The sequence below is a fragment of the Megalops cyprinoides genome, chromosome 17, assembly GCF_013368585.1.
Source record: "Megalops cyprinoides isolate fMegCyp1 chromosome 17, fMegCyp1.pri, whole genome shotgun sequence".
In the NCBI taxonomy this organism is placed as follows: Eukaryota; Metazoa; Chordata; class Actinopteri; order Elopiformes; family Megalopidae; genus Megalops; species Megalops cyprinoides.
Genome location: NC_050599.1, coordinates 19,752,689 through 19,767,741, shown reverse-complemented (window position 1 = coordinate 19,767,741; position 15,053 = coordinate 19,752,689). Strand labels below are relative to the sequence as shown.

General features: G+C 47.4%; 1 protein-coding gene across 1 annotated transcript in view; it reads right to left on the bottom strand.

Annotated features, from left to right (window-relative positions):
- rps6kc1 (ribosomal protein S6 kinase polypeptide 1) overlaps positions 1-15,053 on the bottom strand; it is a 65,141-nt gene that overhangs the window by 17,917 nt on the left and 32,171 nt on the right. The window contains exons 10-13 of the mRNA XM_036549824.1: positions 9,709-9,756; positions 8,937-9,069; positions 4,271-5,785; positions 3,849-3,938 (exon numbers count right to left, since the gene is read on the bottom strand). Of these exons, the coding sequence (XP_036405717.1) occupies positions 3,849-3,938; positions 4,271-5,785; positions 8,937-9,069; positions 9,709-9,756 (1,786 nt within the window). The remainder of the gene's footprint in view (positions 1-3,848; positions 3,939-4,270; positions 5,786-8,936; positions 9,070-9,708; positions 9,757-15,053) is intronic.

Here is a 15,053-nt window from a genome sequence, read left to right as displayed (position 1 = left end):
TCGCACCAAGCGGACAGCATCTCAAAGCTGATTCATATATGTCCAGTACGTAAAAGCAAACTATTTCAATTTGGTCAGAGGAGACCCCTGTGGTTCCCTTAATGTCATTATACGACTGACATATGTTTTGATTTTTTTTTTTCTCTCATTAGAAGGGAATGCACAGCTAGTGTGCTTTTAAGGCTTAAGTCTTCGGATTGGACTTGCAGAAATCGTGCTTTCAGTCTATTAAAAGTGACATGCGATGGGGCAGCAGCCTGTCGAAGCAATCCCCTCTGACCTGCAGAAGACTTCTCTCCGTATGTTCTCTGCACACTTCATAACCGCATCCAATCCCCAAAGTGCTTCTTTAGATGATTGGTAACGTTCCCTTCTCCTTGCGTCCACACGGACTATTTCAGTCAAATTAGGCAGAGAAAAGTGGACACTGCTGTACTTTTAAGATTCTCTCCGACTTTAGCGTCCAAATGGAAAAGCTCCACAAATGAGTTCTCGAAAATCCAAGTCAAATCATTGCAATTGAGAAGATGGCTCTGCACTTTCTCCATTGCGTTGGCTTTCTGAAAGCTCCACCTAATTTTTCACTGGTTGTGGCACAAAGAAATGAGTCAGTAATTGCCCTCTTGAGTTAGCGGCCACACGCAGAAATCGGTTTGCCAGGTTTATCTGTGAGGCCCAGAAAATTAGCCATATTATCCGTATAACAGGTTGAAGTGCAGGAATTAAAAGGAAAATTTTTGGCTTTGGAATTCTGAGTTTACTCTTCTCCACTGATGGTGTGAACATGCAAAGGTCATATATTTTTAAGAAGTAGAATTTTTCGTGCAAAAAAGAAACAGATCCATAAAGTAAAAAAAAAGTGGGACTTTTCAAATTTGCATCCACTTTCTCTACAGTATCTCTGCATGTGGCCCCAATTTTGTGTAAATTATTGTCCACTTTTTTACATTTAATGCTCTGATCCACTTCTGAACCACTTCTGAACCACAGCAACCACTCCCTAACTTCCAATGACCTGGTTGGTTGCAGGAGCTCCCTCGTCCAACCAGAAAGGAACGCAGAGTACGTGATCTCTGTACTGGTAAGTGGTCTGTTCTACCTCCGTTCTGGCTGTCTTTGTGTGTGGGCGTGAGGGCGGGAGAGCCGCAGGTGCGAGCCCGGAGTGTGTGTCTCACTAAGGCAGCGACCTGCGAGCCACTCCAGATCGCATCAAGCCCCCGATAGCTGCGCTGCTGTCCAACAGACTGCCCGATTGTGCAGGAGAGCAGAAAGCCTTTCCTGTGGTTGGAATGCCAGAGCAAGGCAGAAACGAACAGAACCAGAGTGGGGCAAGAGCTAATACAGAGGCACACCAATTCTGGCACAGAACTGAAGCTGAGGCCGATGGAAATAAAAGTCTGACTGTTCTTGTTTAGTCACTTACCCTTCTATTTTGTCTAAACCTACATGTATGAACTCCTATGCATAAAAATGTGCAAGCCCCTCTCCAATACAGCCAAAGGATCCGACATCCAAAAACAAACAAATTTTAATTTCACTCTTCTCATTTCAAACCTCCTGCACAGTAAACAGGAGTATTACCATATCCTAAAATATTTCTACATTACACATGTGATGTCATTTATATATGCAATTTGAAAATGTGGCATTCCCAGCTCAGCCATATTCGCCTTAAGTTCAGGATGAAGGCAACAACCTTAAAGTTGATTGGCTGTTACACCACCACACACCACATATGTGTAGACACATATACTCAAGGTACTGCATGTTTGTTGTAACACCACTACACCAGAGGAATGGTCACACAAGAAAGTTGCCAATAGGAGGAAGAGGAGGTCTCAAAAACATCATTGCTGCCATCGGTCCAGTCTGTTCTTTGTGAGATCACACGATTACTCTGCATTGTCGCACCCTCAGAGCATCATCTAAATCAAAGAACGTGGCTGAGGGCCCGGATTACACTGTATGAACAGCAAAGCTCCACATTAACTTTGCACTACCTAGAATTTGCCAAATTACTCCTGAAGGGTATGGACTTCAATACGTTATATCCATTTTAATGTAAAGTAAAAAAGTTGAGTAAAAAATTGTTTCTGACAAAAAAAACGACAGGGCAGAAGTTTTAAGTACAGCTCTGTGGGGTTCGTTCCCCTTTCTGGCTAAGCAGCTTCACATTTTGAGCTCCAGCAGCAGCCCTTCATGCTCCTCTCACACACACACACACACACACACACACACACACACACACACACACACACACGCACGCACACACTCAGAGATGCACTTTCTAACAGTTTATTTTCAACAGCAGCAAACGGTCGGGTTGAGGGGGGACGGCCCAAAATGCAAATGGAGACGCTGGCACGCTTTCAGAGTTCGAAGTGGCATCAGCTGCCGCCGTCCGAGCTTTTGTGTTCGTTTGTTCTACAAGGCCGCCTCTCCCTGCTAACGGACACGCAGCTCTGAGTACTGAAGATCACAGCTGAGGTGACTAATGTCCTCTAAAGCGCGCATCTTCCATGTCGTTTATTCAGTGGAACATTTCTATGAAAAACAACGTCCGTTAGCCATATGGAAATGACTGGAAGCAGACAAAGCCTATGTCTATGTTATAACATATATCAGAAAAGCAAGCAAAGTTCAAATCACCAAAATAAAAACAAGTAAGTGCATTTTCCTGCATTTACTCTACAAACCTGAAAAAATGATAGTAATGACTGATACAGCTCTCTTTTTCCTACCAGCACTGCTCTAATGTTAAGCATTGACCATAGTGAAACTGGGATCCCAGTGGAGACTCCTGACAATGACATACCCACAAGTGGAAGCGGAACAGGGCACATTTGGAGCCTGTTACAGATGTGAAAACACACTGTGGTTAGGTACGTCACATCATAAAAAAAAAAAAAAAAACACCACTGCTAATTACTAATTAACAGTCGTCATGATTTCATTTTCATCAGCTAACAAGTGAAATGCAGTTTTCAAAAAGCGATCCATTATATCGGGGTATTAGACTACTGCGCTAGCGCAACACAGCAGCGCCCTGTCATTCAAGCTTCCACCCATTACTACAGTGAGTACAAAGCTACAGTGAGACACTGAAACCCTTCCTCTGTAGGAACATCAAACTTGTTCAATGAAACTCAACAAGATAACAAAAAGAGACTATATATTTGCATGAAGCCTAAAAAATACTAAACTCCTTAACGAGTGCTGAGACTAGGCTGATAAAGGGATGCAGACGGTTTGAAAATGCCGTTAAAAGAAAAGACTGAAAGATAACGGTAAAAGGTACAGTTAACCAAATGGAGAAGGCCTGCTATATTGAGCCCATAGTGCAGATTGGCTTTGAATGAAGCCATTGTGGGGCACCACGACCTACTTCTGGTGTAACACTTCCGGCACACAATTAAAAGCCATGGAATGCCGTTCACCGCTTCCTTCATTCCGCCATTGTGCTTCATTGCCTACATTAAACGCACCATTACTGAGCCGTGGTACTGAGGTTTGGTAACTCTATGGCAATATTAAAAGCACAGGACGAGACAGCTTTTTTAATAAAAATAAAAAAAAAATCCCTCAATTTAACACAAAGAGCCACAAAAGCCACCGCGGCGCTGTCATTAATTAACACCGAATAAATTGCACGATAAGTAAACACACAGAACAGGGTGTGGAATTAGAATAAAAAAATTTAAAAAAAGACAAAGGAACGGTACCGTGCTCGACAAAGCCAATTGACACGGAGCACAGGAAAAGGAGACGGACTGAATGCGTAAAGAGCGAGTGAATGGAGGGAAGGATCTCCCTGCGCACACGGCCTCGCGTCGGCTCATTGTTCTGACCTGGGGCGCAGTACATGTGGGTGACCGCCTCCCTGTCACAGGGGTCCTCCGCCTCGCTCCAACTGCAGAAATACGTTAGCTGAATGTGTCCTGAAAACAAAACGACAGGAGAAATCAAAACACTTTCACCCCCACCCCCCCCCCACTCCTCCTCCCCACCCCATTTCGCTTTTCCAGCAGAAACTAACTGTAATTATTCCTTTGTAACTAAAAACAGTCTCATTAAGAATAATGGCATCATTAAGTACTAGAAGCTATTACTGCCGGTGAATCTGCCGCGTTGATAATGACAGGAAATGAAGATACTAATTACGGGATAAAACATCTACTCGGATAATTGGAAGCAGGAGCTAATAGAAAAGAAAATGCATTTGCTCGGGAAAATAAAATATAAAAAAAAGGAAGCCAGGATAGACGCTGACCTCTGTCGTTGAGTAAGATGTTGTTGGGGTTCAGATCGCGGCAGACGATGCCTTGCTGGTGGAGAGCGTCGAGGGCTACGATAATCTCCACCGCCCAGCGCTGGACGTATTCCTCAGGTATGTGGGCCTGGGCCGCCATCAGCAAGCGCTCGTCGAGGTCCCTGAAGAGCTGCGAGATGTCTTTGTCCGGCTTGCTCTCCTCCACAGAAAGACTCTCGGTCTTCAGTTCCGTCCCTTCAGCATCCGGGATGAGCCGGAGGACCGACTCGGCCGCCGCTGACAGCCTGTGGCCTGGCCGCGCGGTTTCCTCAGAGTTGGCGAACAGGGCGTCGCTTCCGGACGACGCGGTTAAGGTCAAGGAGGCGGGAACGCCGGGGAGTTCCTGAGGGAACTCAGTGTGAGCGTCCAGCTCGGTGGCCTCCAGGCCCAGCGTCAGATCACGGCAGTCCCCCAGCGAGGCGTCCAACGTGTCCAGGAGGTCGTCGTTTAAAGGGTCGGCGAAGGCGGAGGGCAGGCCCGTGTTCTCGGGCGACAGGGCAAGGGCCGCCGGGTCCTCCGCGGCGTGGTGCAGCTGCAGGACGTCCGGCTTCCCGAACTTTGGGGAGGCTTTGGCCTCGCCCGCCGACGAGGGGCCGGTGGAGACCAGCTCCTCCGACAGTGCGTCCGCCACGCCCGGCAGGTTCACCAGCAGGTCGGGCGGCCGCCCCTCGTCGCAGCTGCCCGTGTCCTCCACCACCGCCTCTTTGAATGAGATGACGGGGACCGACTCGTTGGAGGCCCTGTCGCTGTCCAAGCCCCAGAGGTCCACCTTGTGTCCCTTGGTGGCCGGCTCTGGCTCGGGGGCGGGGTAGAAGGACTTGGAGGGATCGAATTTGGGCTTGTCGCCGGGCTCCGGGCACAGGACCTCGCTGGCGCTGTCCTTGCTGTCTATCCGGAAGAACTCCATGGGCGTCTTCTTGGACTGGTCCAGCGAGTCGACCGACAGGCGGGTGGGGCTGAACACCTCGCCAGGGTCCTCCTCGGTGAAGAAGCGGAGCTCCTGGGCGGTGATGGGGGAGCACAGGCTGTCGTTGCTGAGCAGGGAGTGGGACCTGGGAGAGGGTGGGTCTTCGGTGGCGGAGGAGGGGCCCTGCCCCGCGCTCAGGAGGGGCCCCTCCTCCAGGGAGTCGGGCTCCATCTTCTCCTGCTCATACTCGTTGCAGAGCGTCAGGTAGCTGTTGGTGCACTCCTCCTCCGAGGTGGCCCCGGAGTCTGGCAGGGGCCCGTGGGAGCTGTCGGGCCCCTCCTCCTCGTCCTGGGAGCTGGGGGTCAGGCTGCTCTTCAGAGGGAGGCCCCCCGGGGCGAGCCCCTCCTGCTCCGGCCCCGACTCCATGCTGCTGGAGCTGGCCCCCTGGGGCTCGGCCCGCTCGGCCGTGTGCACCGCCGCCGTGTGCGACTTCTGGATGAAGGGGATGTCGAAGCTCTCCTCCGGGCTGCGGTTCAGGAACTTACTCACATGGGACCACAGCTTTCCACCTGTCACCAAAGAGAGGGAGAGAAACAGTCATTAGACTGCATCATCTCCAGGATCACAGCGAATAACATTCTTGAACGGTAGGCTTTTCTAGTCTAGTCTACAATTGCCTTCTCCAGTTGTAGGAAAAAGCTGTTTCCATAAATTCCAATTTTCCCCAACATGCTTTCGCTCATTGAAGAAGAACTGTCTTCGTAAGATATAATAATTCTGGAATAAATACACTGAAACAAAATGGGCGCCCTTTAAAAACGTAAATGTGAGCAACTCGGAAATGGCAGCTTCAGTCTGACGTCTTCACAGCCTGTCTTGATCATGGCGTCTATGGACTGGAGGACAATTAAAACAGTGACTGGGTGCTGCACCTTGACATCTGTGTTAGCTTTCTTACCGTCTACCCCATTCTACTGCTAAAAAACCATTAGCACATTACTTTCATGAAGTCACTGTGACCCTGATATGCATCGGTAGACACAGGCACAGCCTGTGAAGATATCCATTGTACAGCATTACTGCATTCTTGGCTCCCCACTTCTGCATTGACTTTGGATTGTTGGAATTCACAGGGAGTAAAACTGCAGCGGGCGGTGGCGAAGTTTGCCAGTTTGCGGCGCGAGCTCGGGCTAAAGTAAATCGCAAAAGGCGAGCCGCGGGGGGGGGTGGGGTTGGAGGGGGAGGTCAGCCAGGATATCAAATGGAAGACGGCTCCGTTTCCAGCAAGACCAGGAGCCCGAGCTAACATCTGAAGCGCACTTCTTGCCTGAATAATTGCGAGAGCACATCTGGTGCGCTTTGAAAATGAATTGGCCCGGCACTGCCGCGATAATGACGGCACGGTGGCAGAGCCATTTAGAAAACGCTTCATTCCGAAAGTCACCCAGGTCGATCCGAAGCTTAGTTTGCTTAATAACTTCCACGGAGTTGGAATCCAGAGTTCGCTCTGATGCCTACTGTCTAGGTGAGTTTCCCGTTGCCCATACATATCTACGCATCTATACATTTTTGCAGAACAAACAATGACAGAAGAACAGATTGTTATTAATTTGCTTACCCTTATCAACAGAGGCATAAACGCTTAAGATTACAAATAATAATCTCCATTAATTTTGAATTACCCATTTTACTAGCTGGGGGTTTCAGAAATGCTAATTCAGGGAAAAATGCTACGGGGGAACGGCCGCAATATGTCACTGGCAGCTCGAATTTATGAACCTTTGGTCTGGAGCCCAACGCTCTAACCGCTACTCTGCGCCGCGGCTCGGTTGAGCGGCGGCGGCCGGCCTCGCGGCTCTGGCAGAGAGAGAGTGAGAGAGAGAGAGAGAGAGGGACAGAGAGGGAGAGAGAGGGAGAGAGAGGGAGAGGGGGGATTTGATGGCTTCTTCCGGACGTCTCATTAGGCAGTGTTGATGCAGGCGTTCTTGCAAGAAATCTTATCAGGCGGATACCTGCCGTCCAATTAGCCGGCTGAAATACGCGCCCGCTCGCCGAGCAGAAAATGAAGGGGGCCTCATGTGCGCGCGAGGGGGCTGCTAACGACCCACCCTGTCAACCGCCGCTGGGAATAATGACCTGTGACACGAGGCTCTACCCCCCCCCCCCACAAACATCTGGCCAGGGGACAAGGGCAGTGGGGGGGGGGTTTGTCCCGGGGCAGAACACAAGGATCCCAGAACCCATCCACCACATCCCCAGTGCACAGAACCCCCTTCGCTCAGATAACGGCGCAAAAAAACAGCGCCGGTCCCACTGGGTCACCATCCATGCAAGAAATAAAAACAATTAAGCAGTTGCTCGGCGTGCGGGGTATTGTTCTAATTTTGCGCATCAAAAACTTAAACCCCTCACATGTAATGAGGTATAGGACGGGGGGGGGGGGGGGGGGGGGGCAGTAGGGCAGGAGTCCAGGGGGTATGGAGGGGGTGACAGATACTGATTTCCTAAGTGACACGAAAGCATTTATTTGTCAGATAAAACGCTGGGAAGGTGTTGAGCTGTAAAGTTTGCCCGGGCGCTAATTTCCGATGTGACACCAAAGCGTTCACTTGTGAGATAATCATCAGGCATCTTTTTATGTGCCACTTCATACAAACATATGCTCAAGCACAACACATTAAGCACGCAAGTTCACTGACATCATTACAATTATGAGACATATAATATCATTTCATATTTCATCCGATAATGATTTCCAGTAAGTTTAGCAGGACCAATGGTATGAGGCCAACTATAAATTTATTTCACTTTCCTTTCTTTTAAATTATGTAAAAATATACTTAAGGCCTAGGTATGAATAGAAATTGTGACATAACATCTAAAAACAGCCTTTAAAGAATAATGTTTTTTTCTTTATTTGTTGTCTTACCAAAACAACAGTTACAGCTAAAAGTTCCAAACATTACAGAATAGTTTCTGATTGCAGGATGGCCTATTTTTAAATTGCTGCCCTTGTGAATTGGTTTGGTGGAACAGTCACTCCTCCGAATCACTTAAATCACTTTTGCGATGTTTTTAGACAAAGACAAATGATTCAAGCAACAGCAACAAAGAGAACCACAAGAAGCTCCAACATCGTGTGAATATCAGGTGGAACTAAGGAGGAAATCAAAAACTTTTTGGGCCCCTCGATATGTCTACGCAGGCCCTATGCTAATAGAATTCGCACAGCTACCGGCTCCATCCTCGCGCCTGCTGCTCGTGCGATTAGCGGAGGAACTCTTTCCTCAGAGGAGCTCACGCAGGCTTCTCCTCTCGCCCACTCGGTGCGCGCTTAAGTGCCCTGCGCTAAACCCCGCCACGAGCCTCACGAGGCAGAGCTGCCGGCAAAGGAAACAAACAGTGTGAAACACTTAAAACAAGACCACGGCTCTGCTCGGGCCTCACTCGCCTTCGGCTAAGAGCTGCCAAGACTCCGAAAGTATCAGGAGAGAGCAGAGTAAATAAACCCCCCCGCTCCTCCTCCCTCCACCGCCCCCCACAACACTCTCTCTGCTCCACGTCCCTACGCCAAATGTCCACAGTAATAGAGCTGTTACTGAACCCCCCCTCCCAAGGGAAGAAGAAACCAAGCAAGAAAAAAAAAAAAAAAAAAAACAGGGAGTTAACAACAAAAATTTTTTTTTAAACAATAACAACAAAAAAAGGCGGCTCGCGTACCTTCCGCGTGCTGCAGCACGAGGAAAATGGAATCCTCGGAGACGATGTACCTGTGCAGACGCACCATGTTGGGCACGCAGTGGGGGATGATGGTCTTTTTGTTCCTGCCGCACTCGCTGCTTTTCCTCAGCCCCTGACAGAGAACAAAAAGGTCAGCTGTACCCTCGGCTGCCTTTGGAGCACGCTGCGCTCTGTGTTTATCAACCAAACTAATCTATTCTTGTTACTCTCCACTTCAGAGAGAGGCGCTCATCTGCGGCTCCGCGCCCCCCCAACCCCCACCCCCACCCCCCTCGGCCCCCCCGCAGTCCCCCGGGGGGCGCGCTGATGGCATCTGGCCGGCATCCAGCGCGCGGAAGATGGCACAGAGCTGCCATTAAAATCAATTACATGGGTCAATGTTTTTATTAGAGAATTTCTCAAACTAAGTCATCAGGATGGCAACTCGCTGTTATTTCCCCGCGACCTTTCTGCCACAAAGACCTTGCTGGGGGAAAAAAAAAATAAATAAATCACAAAGTTTAAGGAGAGGAAGATTCAAGGCCATTAAAGGTCACCATTTCTTTTTTTCCCCCCTCAGTGTTTACACTACGACTCCAGCGAGGGGAAAAGAAAGAAAGGAAAACATTAAAGGGAAGGGATAGTTTATCTATGATGGACTTTTTCATATTTTCAGTACATACAGTCAACATAAATGTCATTATTAACAGCATAATGACTAATAACAACATTCATCATCGTCATTATTAGCATAATGGAATTTATAACTTACTTTTAGGATGAATGTCTCCTGTGTTCTTTTATCTAAAACCAGCAAAACCTGAGAAGAAAAAGACAGAAGCTTGAATGGCTAACATCCCAGCCACACCAAATTTTTCACAAGCTTAAAAGTCACCTCTAAGATATATTACATTACATTGAAAAGTGTTTAACATAAATGTAAACTAATAAACTGTTATAACGTACTACATCAAACAAGTACTGAGTACTGTAACAGATGTTGGTACCTAGCTAGAAAAAACAAAACGTACACTTTGCCTTTCATGAAGGACTTGAAAGATGTAGCGTTGCCAATACTGCAGTTTCTCCCAGATCCATGCAGATCCATTATAAGAACTTTCACAAAGGGATTACAGGAAACTTGTGTACAAAAGTACATGTGAGAGTTTTAGAGGAAAAAAACAAATTATGCCACAGCTTTCAGCAGCACTGAGCTGACCTGAACACCACTGAACCACTCGGTGGTGACTACACAGTCCGGCTGGGTTTGAATCTGTGCATAATTGAAATCTGAGTGTTCCAGTCTGACGAGCTCACACACCCGTGAACCAAGCTGAGTCCCCCTTACAACATAAACAGATCTCAACCAAATCCCTGTAAGTGTCAGGTGGCGTCAAACAAAAAAAAAATGTAGAAAGACTCCGAGCAACGTTTCATTATCAGGCCATCTCAGACGTCGGAAGAGTGGTGCCATGACAGCCTGGCCTATTCCACTGTTCCACTGGGCCTGCCACCCGGCCCACAAGCCCAACATGCCTGCTCCTCACCCTCTGAACCCCATGCTGGAGGCAGCAGGGGGGGGGTCGGGGTTGGGGAGGGGGGGGGGGGGGGGGGGGGGCAAGGGTGAATCAGAGCGCCTTGGCCTTCTCAGGCCATCAGTGTCGCCAGGTGGGGGACAGGAACACTCCCTTCCCCGCGGTCCTTGTCCGCCTCCACCACCCCCCCTCCCGCGCCCCCGCCCGCCGCCCCAGGGCCCTGCCGAGGAACCTCTCTTCAAACAGACATGTGTGAAGCCTGACCTTTCCACGGCCAGCGAGGAAGTGCACCGCCACACTGAGACACAGAGCCAAGGAACATTTAGGCGGCATTTACGCGACTCTTTAAACCGCCGGGGCTTTACACTCCACACTCAGAAAGCCAGCGCATGCTCTGCCTTCTGTCACACACGAAACCATTTTAGGAAACCAACTTCTTAACCATCATAAATATGCATCCTTAAAAATTCATTTTTTAAGAAAGGTACACAGGAGCTGAAACATTTAGTGGCAGGTTTTGTGTTCTAAAACTATCAGAGTCATGACTGCTGACATAAGAACCACAAAGAGACTAAACTGTTCTAGAATTTAATTAAATTTAAAGTTGTGAAAAGTACCTGGATCAGGAGGGCAGTAGGCTCGCAGCATTTATAGTAACTAGTTACTACAGTGGCTCCCACCCACCCTCCAATAACATATGGAAAATGATATCCATCTGATTGCCTTCAATATCTTTAATATCTTGTTGCAACTTGATCCACTCTTGATAACAGATATTACAGTGAATATCTTGTCTCTATCTCACTCCATGAGGCACCACATAATTACATAATATATGAAGAACAGAACAAGGCCGCCTCTGTCCACAATAAGAAAGCAACAGTGTTAACTATGTGGTATGTGGATCGTTTTCCGATCAAAACTTTTTACAAAGCAGAACAGACACTTAGCCCTAAGACAGCCAAGGCTCCCCAAACACAATCAATCTCACGAATAAGAGCGGAGCTGCTCTCATTCCGACTAAAAGTACTATCTCCCCGAGTCTCACATTCCCTCCACGCAGCACTTCCAGAGGAGACAGTGTAGTGCAGAACATATGTGACTTTGTTTCTTTTTTTTTTTCCCCCTGCCTGGTCCCTGACCCTGGTTTTTCCCAAACAGGTGCTGGCTAAATGATTATAAATCGGGCCCTGGATGAACATTCATCGCGGAGCCAAGCGAGGCTGGCGCTAATATAATTAAAACGCAAACATCAGGCCAGCGAGGGCCCTCCATCTGTCTGACATTCTCGTTTCGTTATCTGCCACGGATCGGCAAGGAGGAAGTTTAAGGAGAAAAGCGCCCGCGTGGCGCGCCAGGCCATTTGATGGCGGCGCGCTGGGCTCGGCCCGGGCCACGGCAGCTGGCCTGCACACCGCCAGCATCTTGGAGGATGTCCCTTAATCGTCTGAAGCACGACAGGAACAGTGCCTTCAGAAAAAGGCCCCTCAGAAAAGCAGTGAGGAGGTGGCGCGCCTCGAGGAACCGCGTCTGGCTTTTGACTGGCCTGCCTCGCTGCCTGTCAAGGGCAAAGGGGCAGAGACCACACACCTGTCATTATCCAGCACATTTCTTTCCTTCCATGATGATATTCACAAAATAATAATAATATTGTTCTGTCTTACCTAGGATATTTATATATGTACCTCATAACAGTCACAATTTACATACAGCAAGACATAGCAAAAGCATTAATTTTCCACAGATTTTCATGTCTTAATGAATCCGTCAAGACTAGAGACAATGACTATGGTTCAATGTCACATGGTATAGACGTAAGGGTCATGGTAAACATTTATATTATTAGAATATTAGAATGAGATCCATGGTCAGACCAAAAGTGTGTTCCATACATTGTGTATATATTCATCATGTTAAATTGTCATTTGTCAGCATTATTTTCTACAAAACTACAAAACTACAATATTTATCCAATGTTACATTACTACATGACTGTCAATGAATATCTAATGGGAAACTCTCATTGTTATTTAAGCCACTCATACAAGGTGCCTTCCTGTTAATTTGTCTGGGCAAATTGAATACACTGCAGAAAGTCTAAGCGGCTGTTTCAATGTTTCAGTTTAGGTATACAAATGAAAACGTCTGTCCCACATGCAAGTAGCCTTTTGATAAAATCAGTGCTCTGCTCAGGGATCCATTTCAAGATAAATGGATGATTCATTTATCTGTAAGATAAATATGTAGCTCATTATTAGTCAACTAGAACAAAATTGTACAATAAACAAAGGTAGACCACCACTGTGTATCTGGCTGAACAAATTCCCCTCTCTTACTGATGGTAGAAAAATGATAAGTAACAGTGTGGGCAGTACTGCAAAATGTTCTTAAACAAATTTGTGCTTTTTATTTAAGTTTTATGAATCATTGCAGGCTACAGGATCACTTTAGCGATAATTTATATCTTCTTCCAACCATTTTTCAGCGTTAAAAGTATTATTTTGAACATTTGGTCACTTGATACCTGCATAATGTGGATAAAGATACACCAAAGCTTCTTTCCCATTTATCAAGAAATTACTTAATGTCAGATCTCTTCTTAGATGCCTTTTATCCTAGTGTTAAAATGGGAACTTGAATGGCTGCTAGGGGCTTGAACTTGAATAGCTAGGGATCATTAAGGAAATCTATGAAGCAGGGAAAGAAAAAAATATTAGGCATGCAATTCTAAGTGACATGGTAGTCTATCAACCATTGTTTTGATTATTCCAGCCAGCATATATTAAGATAAGAGCCTTGTCAATATCAGGGAAATTTGAAAATTATTAAGCGTTTACTTAATGTCTGGGTGTGTCCCATTAAGCCCCTCCGAACGGGCAGCCGTGTGAGAGGCAGTGAGACCCTGCCCTGCTCTGTGTCTGTACATTGCAGGCTTGCTCTTATCAGAGAGCAGCAGTCCAGCCTGTCTCCAGCTTCCCCCACAGGTCCTGGAGCATTAGCCTGTTCCTGGGCCTCTGAACTCACGCCCAGCAGTCTGAACGGAAACAGCGAGGCACTGGTTCATTTCCTCCACTGTCACCAGCTCTCTCTCTCTCTCTCTCTCTCTCTCTCACTCTCTCTCTCGCTCTCTCTCTCGCTCTCTCTCTCGCTCTCTCTCTCTTTCTTTCTCTCACTTTCTCTCCCACTCCCTGTTTCTTACTCTCCATCTTCCTCTCTCTCCCCCTTTCTCTCTCTTGCTCTCTTTGTCTCTCTCTCCCTCTTTATTTCTCTCTTTTCTTCCTCTTTTCCTATCCCTCTTTCTCACTCTCTTCCTCTCTCCCTTTCCTTGTCTCAATCTCTCTTTATATCTCTCCTTCTTTCTTTCTCATACTCACACTCTTCCTCTCACTCTCCCTCTACCTCCCTCCCACTTTCTCAGCAAAAGACCTTCTTCTGCACTGCTGAGTTTCCACTGAAACATTCAGGCAGAAAAAAAAAAAAAAAACAAAGTTCGGAAATGAACACCATTTCGGCCAGTGGATGCCTGAAGGTCGGCCATCTGCCACTAGCCAAAGTGGCGGTGGCCCACCTTCAGCACATATGCATCAAAGCCACGGGTGAACAGACCGGAGGAGCCCCGCAGACCGCCAGCAGAAGGCGAACGGCAGGCCCGGGGGCAGCCACCGGGCAGCCCCCGGAAGGAGGCCCGCCACCCCGGGTCACCTGGAGACCGCCGCCGTCAGGGCCGGGGAGCGGAGGGGAGGTCCGCGGAGGCCCCGGACAGAGCGGGGGTCCGTCGAGACGTTCAGCGTATCTTTCCGCGAAAAAAAAAAAAAAATCGCCCAGGGCCATCTCCCCCCACAGACAGCAAAGCAGCCCGGCGTTTCAGAGCACTGTTTTTATCCTGGCGGTTTTCTAACGAGATATACGGGGGAGGGGGGGAGGGGGGGGTAACGGCGATGTGTTTGTCTGAAATACAAATGAGCTCATCTGGTGGGGAAAATGTTTTCACAGTCCACCTCTGCTGTAATAATATTTGGTTAGAACGGTTATGACAGGAAAGTGTCTCACGGTGAGGGAACAGTGCCTGTGTCCCATGAGAAGATCAACAGACAGTACCAAAGAAGAGATAGTTTAAGAAAAAAAGGAAAAAAACTAGGGCCATCCAAATGCAGGACACAGGTGCTTTTATAAGTATGTAATGAAAGCAACAGAACGAAGCCCTGAACTTAAAACCTTTTCGCAAAAAATGTAAAAATGATAAAAAAAAAAATCTTTAGTGTGCCACTCTCCTACCGTTATCAAAGGCTATCTGTCATGTTTAAATTAGGCACTATGTTCATATTTGTAGATAAAGCTATTCAAATTTCCACAAAGAAACCATTTATAAATGACATATTAAAACATCTATATATACATGCTTTACAAATATCAGACACAATAAATGATGCAAAACGTCCTTACTCTGAGAGGGCTGAAATATTAATAAAAGCAATAACCAATCAAGAATTTAATAGCTGTGAAGTGAACAATGCCTGTTTTTTTCCATAGGTCAGTGGTGCCAAGCTTTCTGAGATACCATAGTAACATACAATTTTCAGCC